We start from the raw sequence: 24,284 nt of genomic DNA, 5'->3' as shown, positions 1-24,284 counted from the left end.
GCGAAGGAGATTGGCTAGGCAGCCATCCAGCTCCAGTGGCTGGGACGGTATCACTGAGTACCCTTGTATCCTCTTGACTGCCAAAGTGTAGTCAGGATAATAAGACGGCAGGAAGGCAGAAGAAAGGAAGGAAAGAAAGAAGAAAAAAACTGTCTGGACATTATTAGACAAACCAGAGTCTCCAAGAACAACATATTTTACGTGATGAGTGCCTCACTGTCTCACCTTTTCCGGCGCTTTTTGCGAAGTGCTCGGCTCTTCCATTTCCAAGTGGCTGGAATCTGATAAAATGCTGGCTGCGGTAATGCTGTCGTCTGAATCCTCATTCTGAAGGGATGCTCGCTGCTCAGAGCTTTTAGTTTGAGTGTTGTGTATTTTAACACCTCTCTTTGAAAACAGGCTGCACAAGGGAAAGGGGACACAACAAACATGAAAATGTCATTGCATTCTAGAGAAACTGTTTAAAAAAATTAAACTAGAATGAAGGTATATTGATGATGAGAGTACCAGGAGTTTGATGCGCGCCACATTTGACCTGTGAGAAATTAATAGTGGCACACTCATACCAAGAGCTCGCATTACTAGTATTGAACACCGTTACATTGTCTAATAGTTAGGGAGTATATGAATAGGTTACAATGTTTGCATATTCCAATGGCACAAGAATCTGGGCTTTTTGCAGTGTTTGTTCAACCTGCTATCAACTTCAATCTCATGAAAGGCAAAATGTGGATTTGAATACCCACAGGGTGGAAAATTTCCCCCAACCTGGCCACATGCTAATGTGTATGTAATTTCATCCTGAAAGCTGCAGTTTATTAAAAATAAAACGTAAAACAAAGTAACACCATTGATAATTGATAGAAAACTGTATACAACACTTTGTAAGGTAGGACAGTGAACTCTGAATTTGGCCTTCAGTATATTGGTACTGCAAACGTTAGGATTTCTATTCAGCAATTTGCATTTATATTGCATAATTAACATCGAAAATTTTCCAAAACTCCCAAAAGAAGTACAGCAGATGCAATGACAAAAAAATTCCTACACTGAAAATCCCGATTGTTGGTATATTAGGCATTAAATAGTGCAGGGAGCAAGAGCAGATGGCTGCTGAAATGTGAGATTGCACACTAATGCTGCAACGTTGATTGCCTGCACTTCGAGAATCACAATTAAGCCACGGAAGCCTAAATCACATCCATGTAACATCCACACTCATGTAAAGAGAAGATATCCTAGGAAGTGAATAAGTGTTTCCCTTCTCTTTCTTGGTTTCTATATAACAATAGTCACATGTCACAGTCCAGATCACTGCAAGGCACAACACAGCAACAAGGCATGGTTTTGCTTCTCTGAAACTCTACACGGGTAGGTGGTGGAAAATCTGACTTTGCTGAGTTCCGGTCAGTCCTTACCTATTGAACAGAAATATAAAATAATATCCCCAACTCAGGAAAATTATCAAAAACAATAACTTTGGAGTCTTTACACATGTATGCACAACAACACAAACACATACTTTCATGTCACCTACATGGAAAGAGATTTGAGTTTTATAGACAATAGACAATAGGTGCTGGAGTAGGCCATTCGGCCCTTCGAGCCAGCACCACCATTCATTATGATCATGGCTGATCATCCACAATCAGTATCCTGTTCCTGCCTTATCCCCATAACCCTTGATTCCACTATCTTTAAGAGCTCTGTTTATCTCTTTCTTGAAAGCATCCAGAGAGTTGGCCTCCACTGCCTTCTGGGGAAGAGCATTCCATATATCCACCACTCTCTGGGTGAAGACATTTTTCCTCAACTCTGTTCTAAATGGCCTTCCCCTCATTTTTAAACTGTGTCGTCTGGTCCTGGACTCACCCATCAGCGGAAACATGCTTCCTGCCTCCACAGTGTCCAATCCCTTAATAATCTTATACGTCTCAATCAGATCCCCTCTCATCCTTCTAAACTCAAGTCTCCAAGTCCAGTCGCTCCAATCTTTCAACATATGATAGTCCCGCCATTCTGGGAATTGACCTTGAGAACCTACGCTGCACTCCCTCAATAGCAAGGATGTCCTTCCTCAAATTGGGAGACCAAAACTGCACACAATACTCCAGATGCAGTCTCACCAGGACCCTGTACAGCTGCAGAAGGACCTCTTTGCTCCTATACTCAATTCCTCTTGTTATGAAGGCCAGCATGCTATTAGCTTTCTTCACTACCTGCTGTACCTGCACGCTTGCTTTCATTGACTGATGTACAAGAACGCCTAGATCTCGTGTGCTTCTCCTTGACCGAACTTGACTCCATTGAGACAGTAATTTTGAGGTGGAGCTTCAAATGTGAGAAGCATGTCTGATAATTTTTCAACAGAAGATATTTCTGCTGCCTGCTGACCCACAAAGTAGAACACAAATCTGATTTTTCACTCAAAATTGTTAAACATTGCTAGTTTTCATTATACAGGCCCACAAATATGCAAATTTAATTCACTGTAACACTTTTTTTGCTTACTTGTCTCTCATAAACAAATTTATTCCGGTGAAATTTAGCCATGGTGCAGAAACTTCTCTGGACAAATGAGAATCGCTAGGCAATACCAAGCTCATCACAGGTCCACATTCTACACTCATGGTCATAGCAAAGAATCTCTATCAATCAGTCTACACGAGACACATGCACAAGGTGAGAATAACAGCACCACTCCTTGCATCATCTCAAATTACTCAAACAGTTACTAAAAATCTCACTCCAATGAAGCAATAATGACCACACATCAAATGTCTCTATTTGTCAAGGAACAGATGTAATTACCTTTCTGTCCATTCATCCCAATAGTAAAGGAAATAATGAGATATTTGCGGTGCTTAACATGGGATACTTACCAGCTGAGGCGTTTAAACACACTCTTTTTGGGCTTTGGCGGTTTCTCGAGTTCAGAGGAGCTGCAGGGTGGCAAATAAACATTTTCAGACAAGATTCATTTAAAAAGAATCAGATGCTTTTGTTCAATATTCTTATTATTTATGGCAAAATCAATCATTTACATAGATTTGAAATTGCAGAATGATAATTTTGTTTGCAAAAGGCACGTGTTTTCAGGCAGGAGAACACTGAACATTACTTTGAGTAATGAGCGACAAAAGTTCTCACTGTAGGCACATCGATCTTTTCTGCTTTATGAACAGCAGATCAAGACAATAAGAGTTCTGAAGAAATGTCACCAGACCCGAAGGATAACTCTGCTTTCTTTCCACAGATGCTGCCAGACCTGCTGAATGTTTTCAGCAATTTCTCTTTGTGTTTTTGATTCCCAGCATCTGCGGTTCCTTTGCTTAATTTTTTACCAAGACGATAACCCCCTCAGTCTTTTTGCAGAACACGTGGAATTGAACAAAATGCTCGAACTTCTACAGCAGGTACAGAAAAAATTAACAAGGACTGGGCTTGAAAAAAGTTAACTGGAAAACATGAGAATCAAACTTCCAGTGCCGAAGGTGATACAATAGGTTGTAAAGTTATACAGGAGTTTCTCTGGGCCTCATCCACACTGTCATGTGAATGTACAGACAATGTCAAGCAATGAAAGGTAGTCATGAATCAGTCACTTCAGGTGACTAAAACACCACATGCCACATCTCGGAGGTAGTAAAATGAGGAGTATATCTCTTGACCAGACTTTCTGTTGCTGATATTTTCAGACAAACCGTCCGAAAATCAACCAAACTATCCGAGAGGTCCAAAAGAACTTTAAATATAACTTATGATCCATGCAAAGTGAATTTCGGTAACATTTTGTAATTACTGTTATAAATAAATACCATGTTTGAAGTTGGCCCAATACTGACTGTGCCACTGATGGAACTGACGATAATGCCAGGTGCTTGCTGCACATGGTCATCCATAGCCTGAGGATGGGCTTAATAGTGAGCTTTGATTTTCAAAGCAGGAATGTAAATTGCTACATCAGGTACATTTTAAATAAGAACTTCTGCCCATCAATTTATGAAGAAGCAAACTGTTTTCAAACAATGTAATTATTACAAAGCCTGCTCTGTCAAAACTAAAAAATAGTTTCAGTGATCTATAATCTGGTTCCTTAATCAACTCTGGTCCAGGAATGGCAAAGTGTTTTGTTTATCAGTTGGAGATTATTTTTGGTTGCATTATTAAAAATATACTGTGGCTATTTCGAGATGAGGGAATGATGTTTTTAGGCAACCATTGAAAGATACTTTAAAATGCTGACCAATTGTGTAGGGTTATTGTTAATTTTATGTTAGTAATAGGATTATGTGTTTGAAAAGAAATTGGAAGGAAAAGAAACATTTCTCAAAACTGGTACAATTTACATCTGGATTTGTAGGTGCACCCACAATAGGAGCTCTTGGACATGTTGCTAAAATTGGTCACTCATCAAGTTTTTTGCATTTTCCTGCAATCATTGGCTTAGTGATAGTATACTCTGCACTATTATATACCAATGAAACGCATTTTGATGCAACACAACAGAATTGATTCATTGAGCAACTGGCTTTATCCTCATCGGTCAGAATTCATTGTCAAAACTTTGAAACCAAGGAAAAGGAAGACAGTAAACAATCTGGCAGCTCACTAGCATTAAACAGCAATTATAACGAGAGAAGATTTCACACACAACCCTTAACTGTTTTACCTGCACACTCCTACAATACCAGTTACGTACTCGCTATCCTCACTTAAGTATTGTTGCATAAAGAACAAGTCTAGAAAATTCTCGTTTGGACGAAGGGTGTAAGATGAGCAAGCAAACTGCAGGGATTTGATACCCAAAATTATTTCATATTCCTGAAAGAACACAAATAAATAATGAGCTGTTAAGGCAAGTTTAAACTGCTATAATTGCTCCTGCTAAATCCTAGTCTGTGGTATTTTGAACAGCATCGATAACTTTATTCAAAGTGCACAGTACATCATGTCACAAAAATATTTCTGCTTTGGAAATAAATGACACAAATGTGACTTTTCAAGGATAAATTTCTGTACAGATTATCCAGGATGGTTTCAGGACACTAATTCCCAAAACAGTGCTTCAAAGATGGATTATTTTAAAAAATGATTCACTTAAGAACCATAAGCTGATTTAGGGTGAAGACAAGAAATGTTATGAAAGATCATTCATCCAAGCAAAAGGAAGTCTGCCAAGTACAAAATAAGTGGCTGATCTATAGTAACTGATACCAAGACAGACGGTGAAAATGTTGAGTTAATTTTTCAAGGTTGCACCACCATGAAATTGAATGGACCATGAGCAGCTCGAAGTTACTGGACTATTTTCTTTCAACCACAGTGGCTTCTTGGTTGAATCTTGTCACAATTTGACATGTAAAAAGGGGCAGACCTTTCTCAGTCAAACTCTGACAACATGTTACTGTCAAGTTGTAAAGTGCCAGCCAGTTTTCAACAGGTCAGTGAAAAGAAACACTTCACTACATCCACATCAGCCACGACAAATGGCGGGCCATTTGACAGATTACATTCCGAGCTGGTGAATTGGAGTCACATAGCGTTGGATGCCTATTTTGCCACCCAGCTGATTTTACATCACATGGCCCAGTTTGGCAAATTCAGCATCAGCTGCTTCTGATCGGAACCTATTCTATTCATAGGGACCTCAAGTTACAGCTCTGTAAGCAAGAATTCATTGTTTGCCATAAGGTCAAATTCCTCTCAAATTCATATTCTCAGGTTGCCTGCTGAATGTTGCAGTACAAGATGAAAATACAATCTGAGTGGGTTATCTCTGGGTACTCTGGTTTCCTCCCAAGGTCCAAAGATGTGCATGTTAGGTGGATTGCCCACGCTAAATTGCCCGTAGTGCCCAGGGATATTTAGCTTCAGTGAGTTAGACATGGGGAATGGGTCTGGGTGGGACCCTCTTCAGAGTGGCCCTATGAACTTGTTGGGCTGCATGGCCTGTTTCCACACTATAGGGATTTGATGATACCCTCAACAGTAGCCATGACAACAGGGATGTTTGAGAATTTGGTATTACCAAATTCAGAAATATGGAGTAAAACATACTGCCCAGTCAGTGAGAATCCAAACAGGTGCACTCCCTCAATTTCTGACATCCCATGACGAAATGATGTCTCTCATCTAAAGGAAAATACTAATATGGAGAGATTGTTTATCCAGTGTCTTCAATAATGAAATAGCTTCCATGACACTGAGATTAATTGAACAACATCTTCACTCACATAACGCCTAGCATATCCTGTGCGTGGCTGTGACTGTTCAAAGGTAAATTGTAGCACATTAGCAGCGCAAAAGCAGGCTATTTGACTGAACTGCTCCATGCTGATCTATACACCTCTCCCACCTTGCTTCAAACTCTAAATATGCCGCTGTGTCCTTTCTGACATCTAACTTTCTCTCAAATACATCTGTGCTCATCCTCTCAACGAGTCCTGGTAGCAGCAGCTTCTGCATTCTGGCTGCTCTGAGTAACAAAGCATCTCCTTAATTCTTTATTGGATTTATTAGTGACCATATACATTTAGGATGCTGTTGGGGACTCCCCCTACACCCCCATCAAGCAAATAAAGCAGCACAAGATTGAAAAGCATGCTTTTCCCCTTTCATACAATTCCAAACATTTTGTACAGTGCAATTTTCAGTACTAACTTTTTGTCTCTTGTCAAAGTTGATCAAGCCATTCTGTAAGAGATAGACAAGGACAAAGAAAATTAATTCAAATGTACAAAGGTCAAACAGTACAACAAGATCATGAAATTTAAAAGATCAGAAGTGAAATACAAGCTCTGTAAACTTGGTTCCATTTTAGTATATCGTCAAAGGCCAATCACAAATGATCTGTCATACCACCAGGTCATATCTTGGACACTACATAGAGCCCTTTGCTCCAGTCAAGTAGGTCAGTACCAAGCTGAAGACATTCTCAGCTGTTCAACTGCTCAATACGCAGTGACATCCAGGTAACCAATTTACCTGTACAGAATAAAAATGATGTGCAATTTATCCAACCTTTTGAAAAACTAAACCCATATTCAATTAACTGCAAAGTGATTTGCATGTTCCTTTGTTTACAAATTGTTTGATTCACAGCACAAAGCATCAAATTATTCTGATTGGGATTATTAATCAAACTCATTCATTTTTTTTATTGCTTTGATTCTCATCTACAAGCAGCTTGCAATGAAACCATAATAATAGCGCTCATCAGCAAATAAGGAATCCAAATCTTGTAAGAGAGACTTACTGAATGGTAATTCGGGAAAGCCGAATCCAGTGCTGAAAATTCTGTTAAGAAAGTTCCCAGGTACGGCACAATTCCCTGAACGATATCCTAGAAAAAGAGAGGTGAATTTGTTTAATCCATTGTGAACTCATTGTCCTATTTCTCAAAATTACTACTCCATGTCTTATTTATTCCCTTGATCATACAACTAAATCTATTTAGAATCAAAATTTAGGACTCAAAATTTTAGACAGTTATACAGTGGAATGCAACGTTAGATCTATAAAGGCCAGGCAAGTTCAACGTTTGATCCCTCATCTGTGAACTGGAAACCAAACTCAATATTTGTGTAACCTCATCATTTGGAGATTGGAAATTTTCGATGTAACGTGCAATTTCGCTTGAAGATAAAAACAATTTACCTCACCAGATCTCCAAAACTTTGTCTCAACAAGTTTAAACGTCATTTTTTTCTAAACTCAAGAATACAATTCTTCTCAAGGTCTTTTCATTAGACACCTCTCTTACCCGAAGAAATAATTTAATGGTCTCAGATGGTGGGTTGGTTCAGAACCTAAGAGCCTAGGAGATACATCGAATTGGCAAATTGGAGCCAAAATTGGGTTTGCGGCAGGAAGTAAATGTGATTTTTGAAGGGCTTTTCAGCAACTTGATGCTTTCATCCAGCAGCATACCACAGGGTACAGTAATAGTTCTTACTGTGCGTACATTAATGTTGAAGACACGAAAGCTCCAAGTATGAACAGCCGATTCACAGATGACACAAGAATTGGACGGTTGTGAACAGCAAAAAGCCTTAGTCTCTCGGGTTATGCATATGGGCTGGTTAGAAGGCCTGAACAGAGGCAAATAGAATTCAATCCAGAAAAGTGTGAGGTGAAGCATTTTGGGGGTCTAATAGGTCAGGAGAATATATGTTCAATGAGATAATAAGGTGTGGAGCTGGATGAACACAGCAGGCCAGGCAGCTTCAGAGGAGCAGGAAAGTTGATGTTTTGGGTCTGGATGACAGAGGATCAAAAGGACTTTGGTGTGTGCATGAACATATTCTTGAAGGCAGGAGGACCTGTGGATAAGTTGGTAAAATATTGGATACTTGCCTGAATATAACAGCAATGGGGTAATGATGGAACTGTAAATAACATTAGTTGAGCCACAGCTGGAACAATGTGTGCCTCAAAACTAAGGCATTTTGCTACTTACTACCGTTCCAATTCTTGTGTCATCTGTGAACCTGCTGTTCACACTTGGAGCTTTTGTGTCTTGAACATTAATGTACTCACAGCAAGAACTATTGCGGTGCCCTGCACCACTGCCAAAGCACATTTGTGTAAGATGCTGAAAGATTAGCAAACCATGCACTGTAATTCACTGCATAATCTGGGAGAAAGCTTTATGGAAGTTATACAACTGTCCAATCATGAACTCACATTTTCCCCTGTATACTTACAGAATTTTGCACCACAAAAACAATCATCATGCAGAGCACACATTTTTGATTATAAAAGCAAACCTACTTTTAGATTCAATCTAGATCAGAAAAATATGTTGAAATTCTGTACAGTGCACCAATCACAACACACAATAAACAAAGTGTGACAGCAGGGCAGTAGAAATTCTGGGGCAAACATCTGGAAAGCAATGTAAAAAGATAGTTCACTGCAACTAGAACATTGAGCAGTTTGAAAAATGGAGTGTCTGTCAAACTGACAACATGCTAGCATGATTACTGCATTTCTCCCTCTTCAAATACCAGCTTGAAAGTGTTTCAATTCCAACTAAGAATGATTTAGAGAATAAGAAAACGTTGACTATTTTCTGAGCTGGACAACTAGTTTGGTAAAGTGGCACCAAAATATTTATATCTGACCAATTATTCTGTTATTTTGTCAAATTCAGGAGCAAAATGAGTGGACAAAGAGCATGATAAAAGGAGTGAGGAGGAATGGCTAGAAACTTGTCAGTTTTCGTCCAAGCTAGTTGAAACTAGATAGTTGATGTCTGAAATACTGAACAAAGAGATATGAATATCTCTCCATTCCTACGCAGCAAATAGTTCTGACTGCAGAGAACAAGAAAAGGAAGACATGGTAATTGAGTAAAAACACTTATGAGAACCAGTTAAATCTCTTAATGTTTTGCCTTGGCTTTTATTAATTACAAGGCCCTTGAGGTGTACAAAGCAAAAGAAAAAGAAATTGGCACATATCGCACTTTAGACATTGCTTCAGTTCAAATTTCCAAGATAATGAACACTGAGAAAGATAATCTATGAAGGCTGCATCACTGCATCATAGACATTGCTTCAGTTCAAATTTCCAAGATCATGAACACTGAGAAAGGTAATCTATGAAGGCTGCATCACTGCATCATATACATTGCTTCAGTTCAAATTTCCAAGATAATGAACACTGAGAAAGATAATCTATGAAGGCTGCATTACTGCATCATAGACATTGCTTCAGTTCAAATTTCCAAGATAATGAACGCTGAGAAAGATAATCTATGAAGGCTGCATCACTGCAGTATAACCAAATTAGATGTCGATTAAAATGTTAACTGCAATATCATCAGCAATTATAAGAATCATGACAAAACAATCTTGGAAGACTTGAGCCAAGCCAGACCACCTGGACTGCAATACATATACTCCTGTTGCAGTATTGATTGACAGAATCTGTATGCATTCAGTCACCAACTGAGTTCATTGCAGATATTTTACTAGAAACTATTGATCATGCCCTGAATATAGTCACACTGGGCCAAGTGCAACACCTTACCTCCATTAGCAGCTCTCTACTCGCTACAAAGTTATCTTCTTCATTGTTTGAAAGGTCTTCAAATGTTGTCTTACTGCTCCTAGTCAAGAGAATGAGACAAATTACTCTTGACAGAATAGAGTCAAGATAACAAACAGCTGATACGGAATCTGACAAATAAGCAAGTAATACAGAGAGTGAACGGCAGTGAAGCATTTTTACAATAAGTATAGTTATTTTAACCCAATTGTTCAGAAATGTTTTGGCAATCTCTGGGGCAGGTAGAACTTGAACCCTGATTGTTGAAACCCAGGGATGGGGATACTGCCATTGTGCTGCAAAAGCTCTTGAGTGCAGTCGTTTTGGTGAATCTCATTGCAGCAAGAGAGATTTCATTCCCAAGCTGCCTACAAAAACACAACCATGATCAAATGGTCTGAGGCACACGAACATAAACTACAGGTGTGCACTTCAAAGTGTTATAGAGTGCTTTCTTGGGAGATTAAAATAATTGTTGTCTTTGTATTTTAGCATCCCACACAAACCTCCGGCTTATATCACCCCATCACAGCATATCCACAGGAAACTGTGTTACGTTACATCCAACAGCAGATCAGTTTTGGAACACGATAGTTAAATATTTCAAGTTGCCAAACAGTTTTCTTTTTCCAATTAAACAAATTAACTCTTCGCTCCTTTGTGAAAGGATGAAAGATTCTGCCAATTAACCAATTGTTAGGATTGCACTGTAGTGCCTCTGGTAATCCTGTTAATGCACCGAGCGTGTGAAGATCACTTGTGCAAGTAAACCTGGAGGTCAAACCTGCAATTTCCTACCTCATACTTATTAAATAAAAATTACATGGCTCTTTCTGAACAATGACTTACTTTGACACGGCTGCCCAAGTCTTCTTCAAATTGAACACACTATTTGATTGCAATGCAGTGGTAATAGCATGCACTGACGAGAAATTCTGCAAAATCCTACATTCCTGTCAGAGAAAAAAAGCCGTGAGTTCTGTGGAAAAAGCAGTGACTCCCCATTACCCAACACCTCAGACTTTTTAAAAAGGTTCTATCAGAAAAATGTTAGCTGAGAAAATAACAGCATTAACAAACAAACTTTTTGAGGGAAAGAATTCCATGATTCTTGGCAACTCAAACCTTGATATTCGTTTTGTATCCCTCTGAGACAACCTCTTCAGTTCCCTTGCTGCCAGCCTGTGACTGGTTAGATATGATTACTGACACCAAAGGAGAGCTTAAAATGAGTAGGATTGAGACATGGACATCTGAGTGGTAGAAGTCGCGAAGGTAGGGGGTGGAGGCGGGGTAATCATCTTTGTTATATCCATCACATTTAGCTCATAAATGAATGATAGGTTGTATTATCTGACAGAATAGGAGGGCAGGACCAGTCACGTGAGATACTCATTCGAGGGAAAACAGACAAATCAGGAAATTGGGTCTACTTTTATGAATCACTACGTTATTGATACTGAGTTAACTAATCTTACCTAGATTAGCAGCTGAATGTCCTTCATCTGTTTCCACCACCCCCCCAACCTGTTGGAGGTAGGGAGAAAACTGGATCAAATCAAACCTCCCAAATGTGTACTTTGGGGTGTGGTGGAGATGAGGAGGAAGCCTGCGAGTGTTTGTTATCAGGTCTCAAAGCCAATTCTGCTTGGGGAGGAAGGCCAGGGAGGGGCAGGGTGATCACACCATTTGGGATTTCTTTAGAGGTGCGTCAATTGGCATAATCATAAGAGCCTTATCTGATTAAGGCCAGCAGGTAGGTTCTCCAGCCCATAGTCTTCCGGCTTCAGGGAAATAAAGCTGCTGCAGTAAAATGGAAGTAATGGAGGGCACTTCAACATGGAAGCCACTCCTTGTCAACTATTGTAAAAACTCAAAATCAGAACTAGAAAAGTCAGCCAAGTGATCAAAGTAAGGTGGTGATTCCTCTTCAGAATAGCCTTTGATAACACCAGTGTATATGTCAGCAACTCCTTCATCCATGTCTACTACTGGGAGTCAGCCTACATTCGGTTGAACTGCTCCATGTTGTGAAACTGGAGACAGACTTTCAAATCCCCATCAAGGTCCCATTAATGCCTCAAGACTCTTAACGAGTCAAAACTGATGCAGGCAGTGTTGCCAAGACCCAAACCAGACTTCTCTAAATTAGCTGGCAACAGAATTATTGTGAACTTTCATTCCAAACCTTACGAATGAATGAATATTTTGTTGTCACGTGTATACGGGAAAATACATTGAAAGTACAATTTTGTTGCAAAATCCAGTGCAATTTTGGATTATAAAATCAGTAAGAATCAATTACTTCCTTTACTTAATTAGTTAATTACTCGGTTCCTATCCTGATCCTTTCCAAATGTACGAGTGGGCATGCCACATGTTGGCGACAAGTACAAACCTGGTATCAGATCTGACAGCCCTTCCTCACTCTTTTCCCGATTGCTGACTAACATGCTGAGACAAATTCCTTTGGCAAACACATAGGAAACAGACAACCAGGCAAGTTACTGAAGTGCCGTCATGTAGGCATACAGAATGCAGAACATTGGGAATAAAATGTACACTGTTTCATAAACTGATTACGGCTTGGAAGGCAGGCAAATAACACTATGTAATGCCCAATAACTAACTTCGTTTTTGAAGGGCCAGTAAAAATCTGAAATCAGTTTGCCTTTTTTATCCACATAAATATTTTTGATTAGAAAAAAATACATTAATATTTCAATGCAACTGTAAACTGAGGCAAGAGCTATTAGCAGCCAGCACTACAGAAATTATGAATGCTAGGATTTTCCATGAAGCATTCAACTCTTATTCAGAAAAGTATTCTGCTCACCAATTCAAGAGGCTTTCAAACCTTGGACATATCAACACATAGTGTTAATGGCTTGCTCTCTTCCACCATGGTTGTTTCATGCACTGTGGACTTTAACATGTCACAAAGGCTAAAAACCAATAAAGAATAGTGTACCTGGGCAACATCAATCCATTTCTCAATGATTTTAGCCGTCTGCCATGGTTTCAACTGTTGGCGTCTTAATATGGTGCTGGTGACACATTTTGTAACATTATTGAACTGTGTCATGGTGGCCTGGACGGTTGATACCAGATGCTGTTTTTCTTCCTTCCCTCGTTGAGACCAGATGGACCCTAAACATTGGCTGGGCACAAGTTTCCGAAAAAGATCCTGATCAAAAATAAAAAGGAAACAAAGGTTAAAGGTGTCAGTCGTGCCATGTTTTAAGCAATGAACGACAAACAAGATTTGTCCATCCATGGGTACATTCGTCCTGCTAGTTTGCAATTGTACATTAAAACTGCATGCTATATTGTCAACGACTGGCTAGAAAATACTCACATTGATGCACAAGGGCACATTGGCTATTCAGACAGATCAAAACCCTCGAATTTTCAGTCATCTGCTTCCTATTTGTAGGTTAGATTTCAAATCACTGGTTATCTCCACCCAACTCCGACTGTTGGCTCCACGCACACCATCAATGCATGGCTCTGCTGGCAATAGTCACTGCTACAGATGCTCAGCCCTGGTGGCCCACAGGCTAGACAGGCTGGGCATCAGTATAGCGGCCCTGCATCATGTCTACTTCTCGCACCAAGGCAGGTTGACAGAACACAATGGCAGCCTGGCCCTCTGTTGGTTCAACAGGCCTCAATGTCAACACTTCACCACTGTTGGTTTCATGCTGAACACAAATATTGCCAAACGTCCAAGCTTGTCAACTGGTCATTCAGATTACATTGTGTCCTTCTGTCTCCCTCTTCAAGATGAGCAACTCCCATCAACAATTATGCTCCGACAGTGAAAGTTAACACAACCGGCAAATAGCTCCTTCGGATCCCCGTAAACTCATTCAGAATGGAGAAATTTGTCAGTTTCGTCACTTTCAAAGCCAGAGTTGGCTGTGACAGGCTGCAGTAGAAAGGAGTGCTCAGAAACCATCGAGAGGGAAACTGTTGCATGTTTATGCAAGCATGGTGGGCTCTCACTTTTAACAGTCTGATCACGTCACAATGATGTCAGCGATCATTTCCGGCAAGGAATAGCTTAGGCTAACCCTGCTGCCTCGACAGTAAACTACATAATAAAACTCCTGCTGTTTAACATTTCAGCCCCCTGGCTCTGCATGGTAAAGAAAAAAACTAGCAATGAGGATCAAAAAAACCGCTTTAATATTCACCAGGTAAAACCACTGATTTGACAAAGACTCACAACCCTCACTGCAGATCTCGATGGTTCAACAAAAGAAAAGCAGCTACATTCCTCAACAGACACCCAGCTAGGTTGCTTCCCACCAAAAATGGCTGTTGTCATCAATATGTCACATGATTAGACTCTAAGTGCCAGTCGGTGTATACATACACATATGCAACAGAGACTGCAGTCAAAACAGACAGTTACCTTTGGAACTCTGTGCAGAAAAGCAGCTGCCCCTCAACAAACTGAGATAACAAAGTGTGGAGCTGGAGGAACACAGCAGGCCAAGCAGCATCTTCGGAGCAACTGTGCTCACCCAGCTCTGCACTTTGTTATCTCGGGTTCTTCTGCATCTGCAGTTCCCATTATCTCTTATCCCATAACCAAAACCTACTTTTGACAAACTGGTCACTTCCAGATGAGATTGCTGCACCCCTGTTCTGAACATGAACATATGCTTAGGATTTTTGAGACCTAGAGGACTACTTACATTCTAGAGTCACACCCAATGCTGTCATACAGACCACTAAACTTTCACTTCAAGCCTAAGCCTATGACCAGACTTTGACATAACTCAAATTTTGATTCAGCAACCAAGAGTCTCATTTTGTAGAGGTAGGCATCAAGCCACCTTGGAGACTAGACTGGAATACCCCGTGGCTGATCCCACTCCAGAAGATTCTGGGAAAACAACAAAATTGCCATCCTGGATACTACAAACAAAATCAGTGGACTCTTGAAGAAACAGTGACTGTTATGATGAAACAATTAAACTTTTACCCTGAAATACTATTCATTTTGTAAAGTTTCAACACTAAGTTACAAAGGATTTTCAGTGCTCTCTCGGGTCACTTATTTCACATGGCGTTCATTCAAAACAAATGACAAGTGCTGAAGTTTTAGTTGGCAGGTATTTCAAGCGAGATACTGAAGTCACACGTCAAACAACACATTTTAACATCTTGGAAGACTGCATTTTGAAGGGAATTCAGTTATAATGACTGGTGGAGCAGTAATAGCATTAAACAATACAGAGAGATTCAGATGCCGACTGCTGACTGAAACATCTTATTCAGAATGACTGGCCGCCAGACTCCTGTTTACTCACAGCATCCATAAAAGTCAGCTGCTCTGCAATGAAGCGTGATGGGTAGGACAGGAGCTTTTCGTCAACTTGTTCGATGGTTTGGTCGTGTTCTTCTCCCACATAGAATCTGACTCTTCTACGGTAGCCTTCTGTGCAAGTGAAGATAGACATGTATTTTGTGCCCAAAGTTCACATTGCTCTAAAATATCTCACGAACTTGTGACTAGAAATTGTGCATTGGTTTCCAATAGTTATCTAATATTCATACTTCTAAATCTAGATTTGGTGAAAGTAATATGATATTGCACTGAAATCCTCTTGTTGGGAGCATCTCAATTGCAAAAGAACTTGTATTTAATGACAGATTCCCATCCCTATTTCTGGCTTTAGGAAATATTCTGAATCACAATCTATTGTTTCACAATAACTTGCAAAATTATTACGTCAGATTATAAAATAAAATGTCATTGACGAAAACATTTCAAAAGGAAATTGTCCAGAAAGTCGCATTACATGCTGCTGGGTCTTATCGGACCATATGAGAGTATCAATTCTATGCAGAATTTGGTCTTGTACATCATGCAATTAGTACAGGGGTAAGCACTCAGCAATAATTTTAATTCACTTCGTTTATCCAAAAATTTGCAAGTAATTTTGAAGCTTGTCGAAGGAAACCAAAATGAACTAAATCCTGAGACAGAGGGGCAAGCCGCACACAAACTTGTAGGGAGGCACCCTGAATTAAAACCACATTTTTGCAACATAATTGTAAATCTTACTAAACATCTCTTTCTCCGCTGTTTCCTCCGCCAAAAACCGACTCAGGAGTTTCTGGGCCCGATGTTCAGCATCTGACCCTGGCACTGTCTGGTTCAAGTAGGAAAGTACCTTCCGGAGACAAGAGTAAGTTGGAACTTGACGAAAGTCTTCGGCAGACTCCTCCAGCCAGATTTCGAGAATTTCAGGAATAGCACTGGAAATAAAGTCAGAGTTAACAACTGTTCATCGGGGAAGCAAAACATGTGGGGGAGAAAAAGCTTCTAATTCTACAAATGTCAATGCAATAGATTAAAGTTGGAATATGGGGTCATCGTGCTCACACAGGAGATGAGCTGCCATCTTGAACTGCTGCAGTGCACATGGCAATGGTGATCCTGCTGTGCCATCAGAGGGGGGCTGTGTGGCACTTTGACCCAATGATGAAGAAATGACTGTCCAAGTTAGAATTACGCTGGCCATGGATGGAAACTGCAAGTTGGCCATGTTTCCAAGTTTTCTTCTTTGTAGATTGCACAGGTAAGCTTAAGGCTCACGTATAAAGTGATTTCACATGTGTCTGAGGTTACTTATTACACCAGCAGGACCTCTTCGTGTTTAGAGTTTACTAGTAAAGAGAAAGTGAGCTTTAACAAAAAATCTTCTTTATAAAAGTCAAATGGGACAAATCAGATGAACAAAGAAAAACACAAGGATAATGATGATTTGTTTGCGTTTGTTCTGGGAGTTGCATTGCCAGTACTTGGATACCTCGGTAACATGGATAAATTGGGTCTAGTTGCAGGTGAATAATGAAATACTCCAACATAGTCAGCTTTCAATTCACTTATTTTAACTGTCTGGCTAATACTGAGAGGCCACGTAGCATTATTTCACAGGTAAATCAATGGTTACTTTTTTGCAACAAGACATCAGCTGCACAGAGAAGTCATCACATCACTGAAATCGAACCCTTTGCACAGAAAAACTCCCCAGGGCACTTCACAGCAGATTAACCAGACAAAAACCGACAAAGGAGGAGATATTCAAACAGGTGACTAAATATTTGGTCATAGTGACTTTTCATGAGTTTCTTAAAGGCGAGAGATGGTGATGTCTAGAAGAAGGAACTATATATCTGCAGGAAGTAGCACTAACGGTGGTGGGCTGATGAAAAAAATCAAGTAGTACACAGCACACTGGACGTGGCAGAACAGAAAAGTTCCAGGCAAAGTTTGGGACCTAAAATAATTCCAGACTAAAGCAAAATAAGAACATGAAAGGATGTGAACACAAGAATTGAAAGTTTTTTCGAAAAAAAATCTAAAGTTCAGACATTGGTCAACCAAGAGACAACGTGGGCCAGCAAACATCAGAATGATGAGTCTTGTTGTGAATTAGGAGATGGACTGAGTTGCAGCTATGGTCTATAATGCAGTAGGTAGGAGAAAACTTTGACTTTCCAAAGACTCCAAAAAGTAAACATTTGTTTGATTAGCATCGCCAATTTACATGGAACATTTTACGCTGAAAGTGCTGTTCTAGTTTTTAATTTGGAATTTCTTTATCTGCAGCCCTACACTGAAACCGATGATCACCTATTTGAGCCCGTTCATAATAGATCATGACAGCACAGAAATTACATGGTGTGAAACATTACACACAGACATTGGGGCTTGATTCAGACTTCACCAGCTCCATTCCTGTTAAACAGTGGTTGGTGTAGGAAGTGCTAGGCAGCCACAGTGCCATATGCAGCAATAGCCTCTTGTTGTTTGAGAAAGATATACGACTTAGAAATAGTTCACACTGGAGGGGCTATTTTGACTTCATCTGCTTTCAGATCAGTTGGCATAGGTTGTACTCTTTTGCAATGATTCAAAAACACAGCTGGCCCATACTGGTAAGGTGCTGTATGATATTAACTAGTGAACATGGCAAATTTTGAAATGAAGTGACTCATTTTGGAAATGTCAAGAGATTGTTTTTCAGTGAGGTCAGAAGAATCATGAAAAGCTTGATAAAAGGTGAAGTTTTTCATCAGCTTTTTACAAAATGGAGAAAAGCATACTGTGCATTTCAGATTTTCGAGTCTCAACAGCTGAAACCATGGCTGGTAACAACAGGACAAACATAATCTGGGATAGGCAAAAAAGTGAAACTGGACAGGAAAAAAGAGAAACGTCCGAAGCGGACACAAGGAAATTGCAGAGATGGAGGGACAAGGCTGTGGAAATGTTATTTGTTATGTTACCTCTCGGAAACAGTGACTAACTGAAACACACTGGAAACATGACCTAAGGAAGTTGCCTGGGCTCATTTGGTCCTGAATCATTCAGAAATGCCTAGGTCACATTACAAACACTCGAACAGTAACCCTCCAAAAATATATATAAAGAAAAATCAATTCAAAAGATCACAAAACCAAAAAATTCCATTTCCTACTGAAAGCCTTCATGGCTGGGAAATAAGTTGCTGAGCTAAAGAGCCTCTACCCTGCTGACAATATGGTAGAACTTAATTAGTACTGTGCTGAGTCCAAAATTTGACCCAAAACACTTTTCTGTCGTCCCACTAGAATTAAAGTCTCTGTTTCCAATAGATTCATTAACAAGTTACTACATCCCCACCGAGTAATCTGAAACCTTTAATCAGCTGCAGTGTACAACATCATTTCATTTAATTACTCATTATCAGCCTTCCACCATCTAAAAGGATCATTTCCTAAAGCGAGCACAACATAATCTTAGATTCCAATGGCACTGGAGAGAAGTGTATTCTTAAAGTATTAGAGCGTTCCAGAATTGAAATAATTATGTACGGGTGCACTTTTGTCTTTCTTTTCAATTCTGGCCACTTGCGCATCTGAGATTAATTGTTTCACCGATGACAACTTCACTGGATAGATTCCTGCCTCTTCTGCCCTCACTCAAGATGTTCCTTTAAAACCATGCTTTTACTCAACCCCTCAATATCTGTGTTTTCTTCAATGTCAAACTGACAGGTTGTAAGCTACTATTCTGTAGAAAAAGAACTCAACCCAAAAAACTTGAATTTAAAAGGAGATTAACATACCAAAAAACATACCAAACCAGCACATTACTTTCATGAGGATTACACTGTCCTCAATCGGGGATCAGGATAATTTAGGTTCCTTTATACACTTCATCCCTATATGTCTCTTGAGACATTGGCACAGGAATATTGTGAAATTAATCAGGACCAATTTGGTATCCACAATTAGCTGTGTTCATCCAGACATGAATAGCTAGGTGTTGGAGAAAAATGTCCGGATAACCACCAAGCCCTATGGCTTAGATTTCTAAAACTTTGTTTCATTTACCCAAAAAGACAACTGGGTGGGTTAGAGTGAATAGCAATGCACAAGGCATCCCAACTGTGTTCTGAGTTAGTAGGTACTGCTGATGCTGCAGTCTGAGATAACAAGGTGTGGAGCTGGATGAACACAGCAGGCTAGCAGACTAGGGGCTCAGGAAAGCTGGCATTTCAGGTCTGGACCGATCTTCAGAAAATTTCTGGTGGAGGGCCCAGACCCGAAACATCAGTTTTTCTGCTCCTCTGATGCTGCCTGGCCAACTGTGTCCTATTTGTTTGATTAACGAGAGGGATTTTTCCTTTGCTGCATTTTTCATAAATTGTTTGAGCTTTATTTCGAACTTCAGTGCAGCCCAGTTGTGAACGCTTGCTATTGCATCTGAAGTAAAAATATTCCATGAAAATCCTCACTCCCTCAAATTGACCATTTTTCTCAATGCAATACTGCAAAAATTTGCCTTTGTATTTGCTCACAAGTAATTTTTCTGTGCTTGGCCCTTCAGGCATTGGCTTTCTTGATTGTAAAAACGACAAACAATATCAACTCAAGAAAACAAAATAAATGAGTAAGCAAACCATGTACAAAAGAAAATAAATCACTGTATATATAAAGGTAAGAATCTCAAACTTTAAAGTCCCCAAGTCCAGTCCAGCACTCAAATCTATTGGATAAATGTTCTTTTGTCTTAATCAAAAAGCACAGAGTTTAATCGAATGGCCAGACAAAGAAGAATAATCCCATCTTTAACCCCATGCAGCCAAAGTGTCATGCAGGGCAGCATGGTGGCTCAGCAGTTAGCACTGCCACCTCACAGCTCCAGGGTCCCGGGTTTGATTCCAGCCTTGGGTGACTGTCTGTGAGGAGTTTGCACATTCTCCCCATGTCTGAGTGAGTTTCCTCCAAGTGATCCAGTTTCCTCCCACAGTCCAAAGATGTGCAGGCTGGGCGGATCAGCCGTGTGCTAAATTGCCCTTCGTGTTCGGGGAATGGGTCTGAGTGGGATGCTTCAAGGGACAGTGTGGACCTGTTGGGCCGAAGGGCCTGTTTACACATTGTAGGTAATCTAATCTTATTCAGAGCAGTAAAACAACCTCAGCAATCTGGTACAGCTCAAAAATAACTAGAATTCCAGCTAGAGATGCATTTGTGCGATGCTTTCTACAGTCAAATATCTTTGAAAGCACTTAGTTTACAAACTTCAAACATGAAAAATCATTTCACAAGATCATTTGGATTTCATAGATTCAGGAAGTATTAATTCAAGATCGATTATGTGCAAAATGTACAACAGCAGCACGGAGTGGGAGGTCTACCAAAGTCAGGACACCACAAACAAACCACTTGCCAAGTATCTGACTGCTCTAGATAGCGGTATCATTCGGTTTCAACTATTCACAGGAAGTTTGCAGGATAACTTCTAATAAAGTGGTGTGAAGAGGAAAACCATTCCTGCAATAATGCATCATTATCACAAACTAGACTAATGACAATCTGAGATAAACAACCCCAAAAGCGTGATCATGTAGGACAAACAATTCCAAAAGACAAAGAATTTTGGATGATTTACACTGAAAAATATAAACAAGCCAATCTCTGGGAATAATGCAATCATTGGACATGCAAGACAAGCAGCTTCTTTAATGCAAAAACAGAGTTAACATTTTGGGTCCAGCGACCCTCCCTCAGAACTGGAAGGGTCACCCGGACCTGAAACATTAACTCCATTCTTACCTTCACAGATGTTGCCAGAAATGCTGAGCTTTTCCAACAACTTTGTTTTTGTCCCTGAATTGCAGTGTCCGTGATTCTTTCAGTTATTATTTAGCTTCTTGAATGTGATTGTTATGGGTTGGAGTGCCGTTTGCCATCCTGTTCTGGGTGCCTCATATCTTCATGACAAAGGCTCTACATTATTTTACAGGTCTTTCTGGCTCTCCAGCAATTCTTCTCACATTCTTAAATTTCACATTGAAAATACAATTTCACTACATGTCAAATCAAACTTACATTTTCATTAGTGTTTCCTTTTCTGCAGGACTGAAATTATATTCTTCTAGAAAGCTTGATCTGTTGAAGTCTATGCTTCTGCAATTGATCATAAACCACAAAAGAAAAAGCAAATTAAAATGGTGTTTGGGTCTACAATTGCTTGCCAGCCGTAAAATAAGAAATGAAGTCTCAAAATTCAGCATCCTAAGCCGTGATCAGCTAACTTTATGAAACAAGGTCACACTCTAAATGTAAAACTGCATAAAATAGTGAATACCTTCTTTAAATTTCCTCAGGAAGTTTACCAGAAATGCCCTTGAGGGCCAAAGCAGCTCACCAGCAGTGGTGGTGGCTGGTGGTAACAGGGGAAAGGAGCAGGTGCAAGGAGTGAAGCCACTTCTTCAATAGCTTACATTTGCTACTAGTCCAGAAATTTCAGTCTGAGATAAACTCAACACCTTCACACGCAACTGCTGCTTGTGCTTTGTATTGCTTGTTCCTCAGAATTAGGGAGAGAATATGCAAAGAACTCAGAAGCTGTTTCTTCATCGATGTGCCATGATCTGGAATGATATCCGAGTTTTTGTTTCTGTGGTATGTCTTACAGAGTCATACAGCATGGAAACATCTCTGCCTTCATGAAGAGATTTCTGATAATTCAACCTATGGCCACCAGCTCTCCAGCCATTCCCTTTACACACTACTGTATTGCAAATGAAGCATAACATGGTCACATTTTGGATCAAACTCACTTCTTGACTGTCGCTCCCTTCTCCGGTGAACTTAAATTCTGAATTTCATCAGAATTCGGACAGTGTTTGGACTCAACACTTTCACAGCTGCAATTGAACATCAAGAACAATTTAAAACACCTCAAGCAAACCCTTTCATCTTCAGTTAAATCCATTAAAATACCCATGAAAATTGAAGATTCAGAATGACAAGCCTCCATCAGATGGTTTTATTAAACAGGTTACACACCAGATGGTGAAGATTTCTGAGTCAGCATAAAATGTTAGCCCATATGCTCCCCAAGTATTCTTGCTTGAGACTGGGATTACAGTTCCTGTGATGCTGTCCCGCCAATAAGATGAATCTAGTTGCTGGATTTATCCACACACTTTTGAACATAAACATAGTACATGTTGTAATCCTCCAGTCCTCTGATACCACCCCCTGTATTCAAACAGGATGAGGTTGTTGTGCAAAGTGCCACTGCAGCCTCAAGCTATTTTTTTTCTTTCTCAGTATCCTCAGTTGTCTACAATTCACTTCCTTCTGAGTTACCAACACCAGGGACAACCAGCCGTTCTAATCAAAGCAGAAATTGCTGTAAAAGCTCAGTGGCTCAAATTACTCAAAAATATTAACTCTGCCTTCTCGCCACAGATGCTGCCAGACCTGCTTAGCTTTTCCAGCAATTTCCATTTTCGTTTCAGTTTTCCAGCATCTGCAGTTGTTTAATGTTCACATTTCTAAAATGCTGTCCAACCTCAGCTCATCCTTGTCTCAACTATTTACTTTTCATCGTGAATTGGACATCAACTTCTTCTGAATAGTATCGCAGCCAGGCCCTTACCTCTGTGAAGATTAAACAGTGATTTATGACCATTAGCCCCACTTTTGCGACCCTTTCACTGCTCACAATGGAGGATGACATTCGGATTCCCTTTTAACATTAGCTGCCAGCATCATTTAGTTCAACACTTCCCTTCTGAACTACTTATAATTAACTCGGTACACATTGGGGTCATCAATAATCCTCATCATTTGTACCATTTGCCACTCTCTCCTGCTTGTGGGAATATTCTGACACTGTCACTAAACAACCTCCTTCTGTAAGACAGACTGCTGTTTCATTGCAGTTTTCCCTGAACTTGTGTTCAACCTTACTTGCTGCAAACGCCTTCTTGCTCCTTTTGAAGTTGGACCTCCTCCAAATCAAAATTATTCTGGATTGTTCCTTCCTCTTTTCTGTAGCCAAAATAAATATCTTATGATATGGTGCTTCCTGAAATGATCCATGCCTGATATTTGATCGATAGTGTGTGTGTATGTGTGTGCACAATAATTATAGAAGTGGTAGTGCAGGTTGAAGATATCATCAGGATTCTGAACTTTAAAAATTGGAGCATTGTATGAAAAACAAATATGTTCTGACTAATCATGATTAAACAAAAACCTCCTGATTTCCCCTCAACTCTGGTATTTACCAACCACACTTCAGGAAGGGATTTGAGAGGGTGCACAAAACATTCACAAAAAATATTACCAGAGATGACAAACTAGACAGCCCTGTGGAGAGGCTGAAGGAGCTTGGGCTGCTCTTGGAGAAGACTAAGAAGTTATTTTAAAAGTGTTCAAAATTATAAGGGATTTGGTTGGAATGGATAAGAACAATCGGTTCCTTGTGACAGAAGGCTTAAGAAGAAAAGGACACTGATTTAAGATGATCAGCAAAAAGAACCAATGGTGACAAGGATTTTGTTTTTAAATAGCATCATTAGAAACTGGAAAGCTCTGCCTCATTGTGTGGTGGATGCAGCTTCAATTGAGGTCTTCAAAAGTGAGCTACAATTTTCGAAAGGAGAGGTTTCGCAGTATTACACAGTAAAAGGACTTCGGAGTGAACGTAGGCAAGTCCCTCTTTGAGAGCTGGTACAAACATTATTAAATCATTGTCTCTGGGCTATTACCATTCGATGGCTATACAACATTGCACAAACTGCTAGCTCCCCAGCTATATCCTACCGCTTTGTCATATTCTGAATAATGATTCATTTTGTCATGCATGCAATTAAACTTACTCAGCAATTATTTCGCTGGATCCTGAAGAAACACAA

General features: G+C 39.9%; 1 protein-coding gene across 1 annotated transcript; it reads right to left on the bottom strand.

Annotated features, from left to right (window-relative positions):
- Positions 1-345: 345 nt before the first annotated feature.
- Positions 346-24,277, bottom strand: LOC132207827 (ral guanine nucleotide dissociation stimulator-like 1). The gene is made up of 12 exons (XM_059643680.1): positions 24,249-24,277; positions 22,194-22,280; positions 21,460-21,537; positions 16,139-16,332; positions 15,381-15,508; positions 13,028-13,243; positions 10,906-11,009; positions 10,039-10,117; positions 7,259-7,345; positions 6,664-6,696; positions 2,883-2,942; positions 346-400 (listed from the first exon to the last, which is right to left on the bottom strand). Exons 3-11 carry the CDS (start codon positions 21,465-21,467, stop codon positions 2,934-2,936), a joined length of 858 nt encoding a protein of 285 aa, XP_059499663.1. The 5' UTR covers positions 21,468-21,537; positions 22,194-22,280; positions 24,249-24,277; the 3' UTR covers positions 346-400; positions 2,883-2,933.
- Between the last annotated feature and the right edge of the window lie 7 nt (positions 24,278-24,284).

Source organism: Stegostoma tigrinum, unplaced genomic scaffold (assembly GCF_030684315.1).
Source record: "Stegostoma tigrinum isolate sSteTig4 unplaced genomic scaffold, sSteTig4.hap1 scaffold_171, whole genome shotgun sequence".
Lineage (NCBI taxonomy): Eukaryota > Metazoa > Chordata > Chondrichthyes > Orectolobiformes > Stegostomatidae > Stegostoma > Stegostoma tigrinum.
The sequence above is the reverse complement of the archived record's forward strand: the minus strand, read 5'-3'. Positions and strand labels throughout refer to the sequence as shown.

Excerpts from the sequence above, each read along its gene's own strand:
- LOC132207827 (XM_059643680.1), bottom strand. Across the intron at positions 15,509-16,138 it reads AGCGGAGAAAGAGATGTTTA|AAGGCTACCGTAGAAGAGTC; the intron begins GTAAGATTTACA and ends TCACTTGCACAG. Across the intron at positions 11,010-13,027 it reads AATGGATTGATGTTGCCCAG|GAATGTAGGATTTTGCAGAA; the intron begins GTACACTATTCT and ends TTTCTCTGACAG.